Source organism: Eurypyga helias, unplaced genomic scaffold, assembly GCF_000690775.1.
Source record: "Eurypyga helias isolate BGI_N326 unplaced genomic scaffold, ASM69077v1 scaffold14871, whole genome shotgun sequence".
NCBI classification, from domain to species: domain Eukaryota; kingdom Metazoa; phylum Chordata; class Aves; order Eurypygiformes; family Eurypygidae; genus Eurypyga; species Eurypyga helias.
The window spans coordinates 91,467-99,052 of NW_010232996.1; the positions used below are offsets into that span (position 1 = coordinate 91,467).

Sequence of the window (7,586 nt, forward strand, 5' to 3'; positions counted from 1 at the left end):
GTGAATGAGAAAGGACACGCCATCAGGTGATCTAACAGCTGATAGCCTAGTCATCTTGGGATATGGTCTTCCAAGTGGGAGTTCAAGTGAGATGTGTAAAGAGGCTAGATCTTGAGGTTTTTCTGTTTCCTAGAAGGCTAGCCGATGTTCCCTCTTCCAAAAAAAAGATTGTTGTAAGCTCACCAGTTCAACCTATTCAGCTATGTTAAATATAGAAGTTATTGGAGAATAGGAAGGCCAGGACAATAACTTTGGAATGGATTGAAAATAGATGTGGAAATCTGAAATTTAGTTTCCTGATTTCCTTTCCCTGTGGGGACCTTAACTACAAGGGCATTGGCTCTGTTGGCCTCTCATATCACCAGAATCCTGAGAAAAGTTTGATGGGATCAAGCAAGTTTTGTTGAGGAGGTGGAAATCATTTCACAGGAAAGAAATATTTCAACTGTTTTTTTGACACTTGAAGTGTTTTTAAATGAATTGTTTCAGTATTCTGAAAAGAAAAATGTCACTCAAGTAAAATGCTCATGCATCAAATTCAGCCCATGAGGAGCTACTTCAGCCATATATTAACAGTATTATGACCAACTTGCTGTTTTTCAGCCTTGGAAGGCATCTGTGCTCACTAGTACAGCCAAAGGTAGTACAAGCTGAGAGCCATGTTTAATCACTGGTCTGGTTCTGTCAGTGGTCAGACAAGAGCTTGTTACTGAACTTCTCAAAAAGTAAACCACTTTCCCCATTCTTGATAGTATTGATTTCTTTATTTTAAAAGCTGCTTAAAATAAAGCAGTCTCCTGCTGATAAGAGCATTTTGAGGTAGTCTGTCTCTAATTTCTCGAACTAAACCCTTGCTTGTCTGATTAACTATTTATATGCAGTGAGAACATGCAATTGGTTTTCTTCCATTTTAGAAGTTGTATACCTAGTATAGTAGAATGATTAAACTTTCTGAATGGAAAGAATAAAATTCCTTCGATGCACTTGAAACAGTCTAAATGACAAGCAGTTATATACAAACGTGGAAAACCTCTTTGGAGCTCTTGGACTTGAAAACACGTTCTGAGTCACGAAGTCTGTCCTCTGCTTATACCAAGTACCATAAAACATAATTCTTCTATGAATTTATCTAGTTACATCTTAAATGTAGTTATATTTTTACCTGTCCTATTAGAATGCTGCCCACATCTTAAGTAATTTGGTGAGTAGGAACCTTCTTGTAACTTAGAGGTTTAGATTAGACATCAGGAAGAAATTCTTCACAGAGAGGGTGGTGAGGCACTGGAACAGATTGCCCAGAGATGGGGTGGATGTCCCATCCCTGGATGTCTTCAAGGCCAGGCTGGATGTGGCTTTGAGCAACCTGGAAGGTGTCCCTGCCCATGGCAGGGGGGTTGGAACTAGATGATCTTTAAGGTCCCTTCCAACCCTAACCATTCTATGATTCTATGATTCTAACTACCACTCTGTGTTTACTCCTGGCTCATTTGTACCTGTCTGTGGACATGCCACACTTGTCAGGATAACTTTGACAGTTTAGGGTTCTAGTGAAAAATTACTCAAGTTTACTGTTTGAAAATAAATGCCCTGCAAAATAGAGCCCGATTCCACCATGACTTAACGTAAGAGCCATCAGGGAAGTTAGTACCAGTTCACTGTAGAGTAAGAAAGTTTAGAAGTATTGCTAATGCCCTTCCCTGACCTACTGCTGTGCTGAGCTGAAGAGCAGAGGTTGTTCCTGGTAACAGTGTGCTTCTGTACTGCCCCACCTTTCCCATCTCACCACCACGCATGATCTGACTGTGAGGTTGTTTTGTTGTTTGGTTGGTTTGTTTTGGTTTCTGACAATTCTCAAAGGAAAAATACTCTTGGTCATGTTTTACCCCTTGATTCTCACATTGCTAATTCATGTCTTTGCCACCAGTTTGGACAGATGTGTGTACAGTTATTGCTGATATAACTCCATATATTGTGAGAAATGCTTAAAACAGGTACAATGGCTTTGTCCTTTGGACTGGGATCAGGTAAATGGTTGATTAAAAAATGAAATGGTATTGATCAGAAAGTCATATTACCTACATCTCTCCAGCAGCAATACAGCTGCCAAAAGCAAAGGTTCAAGGTTATATTCCTACAGTGGGGACTATACTGATCTCTAATTCAGTCTGTGACCTGGGGAACAAACCTGATCTCTCTGTGTGAAAAATGCGTAACTCCTTTTCTGAAAGTTCAAGGTCCACTAGTATGCCTTCTGATGTTTGCTGCAGGTCTAGTTTGTGGCCTTAGTCCTGAGTCAACCAGCCTTTTTCTATGTGTCATTTGCTAGAGACCCTAACTTTGAGTAGCTTACAGCATTGTACTCTGTATTTAAAGATTAACGGGAAGGCGTATCTTTAGCTCAAGCAGTGAAGGAACATAACTTAAATTTAATATATTATGTGCCTGAAATGTAACACTGTGGTACCTGAGCATGAAAATTTGTTACAAAAAAAAAGCTGTTCATTGTACCTACTGAGAGCTGGCTGGGAAGAGAGTGAGTTAAACTACAGAGCCGACTCTCTGTGACTCTCTTCTAAACGCTAGCATCTATAAGTGGTAAAATATCTATTGATCTGGTACCATCAGAGCCTGCAGGCAGTTTGCCTCGCCCATGTGCGAATGCTTTGCAGTTTTAAGAACCAGTGGAAAGTGCTGTGTAAGGATGTGTGGGAAATGAGAAATTGACATCATGTTTAGTGCACTGGACTCAGACGGCTTTAAGCTTTTTATGTTCATCCAGAAATGAGTCTGAATAAATAAGACTGGGATCATTCATTACAAGGATATATATTTTTCCACACAAAAAAGAAGTGCTGTCAACACTAAATAGTGAAGTCTGAGCAAGATGAAGTGGGAATTCCAGATGTATTCAAAGCTTGATCACGGTAAGAGTATTCACTGGCTGTACTTAGAATGATATCTAGTAAAAGTTGTCTCTGAAATGAAAAGATTAAAGGAGGAAAACCTTGAATGTGAAAATCCAGGTTCATGAATGCCTGTATTACAATTATTAATGATAAAACCAAATCCATATTTTTTCATTTGGAATATTTTTTCTTTGTTTGAATGTTACTTTGACATCATAGAATTAGCTGCATACATCTTTCTTCATAATGTTCTAATAATCATGCATTTTATCAGATTTGGAAAAGGAGAAATGAGATAGGTTAATATATTAACTGACAAGGGGCTAAAGACAAAAGGTAGAGAGGATTAGAATTTGAACAGTATCTTGAGTGAGTAGGAATTAGAACATTCAAATGATTCATCTCTTTTGAAAGGCACGAAAGTGGAGACAGGCTTAATCTTTTTCCCGTTTTAAGTGTACTTTATTGCCTATCAGCTTGCAGTCCAGACCTTCTGAACTACCTTTCTATCATGATGGTTTTTCATATTGTAAGTTATAAGTTTGCAATCTGAATGTAGCTGTTGTTAAATACTTTCTCTGTATGTTGAATGTGGATAAATTTTGGTTCTAGTGCAAGTACATTCAAGGCATTTTTGCAAGTTTACATTTACCTCTGTAAATTTCTATGACATGAAGAGTCTATGTCAACATCCTTCTCTATGTCAAATAGCTAATGAAAATAGCCCAGCTATTTTCCCTGACCCCCCTGACCCCAGCTATTAACCCCTTCCCTGACTCCCCACCCCAAAAAAAGACAAACTAAGAAAATACTGTCTTTTATACTCCTCAAAAATATCTCCCCTGCTGTCTTAGGAGTCAGTTATGGAGTTGTGTGATGTCTTAATTTATAACTATTCATAGCTTATATGCTGTAAATTCTCTCATCAAGAACATAAGTGCTTCATATTTTATTACTCTCATAAGGTATCCCATCTGTACAATAATTCTGAGGCATACAATGACTTTTTTAACACATCTTAATTCATGTAAGCTAATCATACCTCAAAAATTTGTTGTTAAATGATTGTACTATGTCTTTCAAGAAATGGCATGGTGAAATATCGTGTCCAGGAACAGTTCAACTAGTTTTCTTCCTCATTCATGTTATGTCAATATTATCTATAGGCTGTTGTCTTCTGGTTTATTGCCCTATAACCCTACATGTAATCCTGTTTAAAATTGATTACACTTACCCAGCTAACTCTCTGTAGAGCGTGTTCTTCCCTGTGTTCCTTGTACTACGTAAGGTACTAGAGTGGGGAAAAACTTTGTTGTGGTTTGCCACTGCATTATTTTTTTGAATCTTATTTTCCTCTGTGTTTTTGAGACTTGGATGGTGCAGAAACAAGACAAATAGTAAAATCCAGCACCTTTACTTCTTCTTTACACAGTACGTACAGGTATGACTCTCCCTCTTCCTTTTACTCCCACAGTACTGGAAATTAGTCAAAAACTCATAAATGCATGTCTTCTAAAAGGCTGGAATCGGAAAAAGGGAAAGTACTAAGTTACTGAAAGAACTGTATTATCAAGCCTGTTTGGATGTTCAAATGCAGTAACACAGAAAGAGGAAAAGGATAGACTTCTCCAGGAACATGGAATTCAGGGTTGTGTGAAGAACCTGATGTGATTTTGTGTTAAGCTTTTTACGCATTTATTTTCACTTGTCTGTGTATGTGGCTGGATATTTGCCATGTTTTTCATGCTGGAAAGATCTAATGAGCCTCCTTTGAACCTGACTGTTTGAGGCACCTTCTGTAAACCAAAACTTTTTACTTTATAGCCAGTGTTGTTCTAAGTAATTCACTCTCAATAGAACATTATCACTGTTATCACAACTTATTTTTAGGCAACTAGTCATGTGGAATAGTGATTATCCAAAAAGAAGTGTTAAATTATTTTGTTCTGCCCCCTGTATGTCTCTTCAATGTTTAGTATCAATGTAAAATTACAAACAACAAAAAAGGTTTTAATCTAAAATTAAATACGCAGCAGGACAAATATATATTACTAATGTTTTACTGAGGCAGTAGTGTGAAAGAAATGTAAAGAACATGATCTTTTTAAGAAGATATTACAGATTTCCCCACCCAAAAAAAAAAATTTGTACAGATACAATCTTGTATTACAATATTTGCATATTTCCAGGTTACTTAATGGGATACTCATGTAGTTGCTGCAGTTGATCTCTGTAGAGTTTACTGTATTATAGAGATTTAATCACAAGGTGTGCATGTTGATGTACACTGGGAGTCACAAAAATAACTACTTGAATTTGATCAGCTAAAATCTTTCTGTTGGCTTAAAGCATAAGTTTGCCCTAGTTTTCATCAGACAGTCTGGATGTCTACTACTTCTAATAAATGAATCAAACTCAAAGCTGTTGAGCAATAGGGATATAATCTGATTTGAGCCCAGAGGATTGAGAATATTTTTAGCTGGTAGGTTTTTTTCATTTGTTCTTTTGAAAACAACCCCCCCCTTTTTAGCTGCCTTCCTATGAACATGAAAATGTAAATGACAAAAACAGGGTGGCAAAGAATACATATCTTAGTGTAATTTATGTTGCAATAATCCTGCTTCTTTTCCTTGCTTGTGTATTTGGTGTAAAAAGATTAGTGTGTGGACTTAAACATTTTTCTTTAACCTATAACTAGCCATACGTGAGGTAGTACAGTCATGATAGACAGAACCTGATATCCATCTAAGGAAAGAAGTGGCAAAGAATGCTTTGTGCTCAAAAAACAGTGCTGAACTGTATTCTAGCATCTCATTGTGCTTTAGATAACTAAAAGATTAGATTTTTCTATTGTTAGTAGAAATAATTCCCAAACTAAAAACTGATTTTTTTTTTTTTAAATGTAGATTTATGTTAAGTCTTTGACAGGAGATGGAGAGCATAAAGCAAAGTCTGCATTGACATGAGTGAATATTAAGCCATTTGTGCTGGAAACAAAGGCTTTGATATTTTGAACTTTTACTTCTATATGAACTTCTCAACTCTTTTTTTTTTTTTTTTTTAACAACTGCAGCAAGACCAGCTTTATACTTGGGCTGCAGTTAGCCAACCCACACATTCATCAGATTACATTGAAGGAAGTTTTCCAAGGAGAATTCCATCTGTGTGGCCCCCACCCAAACCTCCAGATGAAGAACAAAGACTCAAAATTACTGAAGAAGGTATAGTTCTTGGACATAGACAAGATATATATATGACATGGGGGTGTGTGTGTGGTGTGGGGCTGTTGTCTCTTAGAATCCAAGATATAAACAATATTTTAAGTTCTAACAAATACCTGATTTTGAAGATCTTAGGTTAACATCAGAAATAATGTTAGCTAGTAGGAATCGAATAAAAAATATTCAGAAATAAATGCATTCTTTTTGTTAACAACCAAGATGTGTGCCTGGCATCTGCTGACTAATGGATTTCACCAGGTATTGTGACCTTTGTTCTTTTCCATTTTTATATACCTTTTATATACCTTATATACCATGAAATATGGCTACTTTCCTTAAAAGGAAGGAAAACTCCAGAAGCCCACTGATGGGATATTGAAAGTTATTAGAGTGTTGTAAGGTATTCTCTGTGGATTCAGCAGTCCCCTGTTGACAAGGAGATAGGAAAAGTGTATCTGAAAAATAAATTGAGGTCATGTTTTAAAAGTCAGTTTATCTTAAAATTTCTGAGTTTTCTCTACCAGATAAATTTCTGAAGTCTTCTGCATACTCATTAAAAGCTATGTTTAAGCTGAGAATTAACCAAACCAAAAAAACCCTCAAAACACCATCAACAAGGTTAGTGTTGGTGGAAAAGGGAGGAGCAACTGACATCACCTACCTGGACTTGTGCAAAGCATTTGACACTCTCCCGCATGACATCATTGTCTCTAAATTTGAAAGACAAGGCTTTGAAGGGTGGACCACTAGGATAAGGAATTGGCTGGATGGTTGCACTCAGAGTTGTGGTCAATGGCTCGATGTCTGAGTGGGGAGTCGTGTTCCTCAGGAGTCGGTATTGGGAGTGGCACTGTTTTAACTCTTTGTCAGCGACATGGACAGTGGGATTGAGTGCACCCTACACAAGTTTGTCAACAACACCAAACTGTGTGGTGCGGTTGAAGCACGGAGAGAAGGGATGCCATCCAGAGGGACCTTGGCAGGCTGGAGTGTTGAACCTCATGAAGTTCAACAAGGCCAAGTGCAGGGTCCTGCACCTGGGCTGGGGCAATCCCAAACACAAATATAGGCTGGGCAGAGAATGGCTTGAGAGCCTCCCTGAGGAGAAGGACGTGGGGGTGTAGTTGATGAGAAGTTCGAGATGACCTAGTAATGTGTGTGCTTGCACCCCAGAAAGCCAACTGTATCCTGTGCCGCACCAAGAGAAGCGTGGCCAGCAGGTGGAGGGAGGTGATTCTCCTCTACTCTACCCTCATGAGACCACACCTAGAGTACTGTGTTCAGCTTTGGGGCTCCCAGTATAAGGAGGATATGGACCTGTTAGAGCAAGTCCAGAGAGTCCTGAAGATGATCAGAAAGCTGGAGCACCTCTCCGGTGAAGAAAGGCTGGGAGTATTGGGCTTGTTCAACCTGGAGAATAGAAGGCTCCGGGGAGACCTTATAGCAGCCTTCCAGTACC

At 38.3% G+C, this 7,586-nt stretch overlaps 1 protein-coding gene across 1 annotated transcript in view; it reads left to right on the top strand.

Moving 5' to 3' along the window:
- Positions 1–7,586, top strand: part of FMN2 (formin 2) — a gene marked incomplete at its 3' end in the record, with an annotated part of 55,883 nt that overhangs the window by 25,374 nt on the left and 22,923 nt on the right. The window contains exon 3 of the mRNA XM_010161598.1: positions 5,980–6,127. Within this exon, the coding sequence (XP_010159900.1) occupies positions 5,980–6,127 (148 nt within the window). The remainder of the gene's footprint in view (positions 1–5,979; positions 6,128–7,586) is intronic.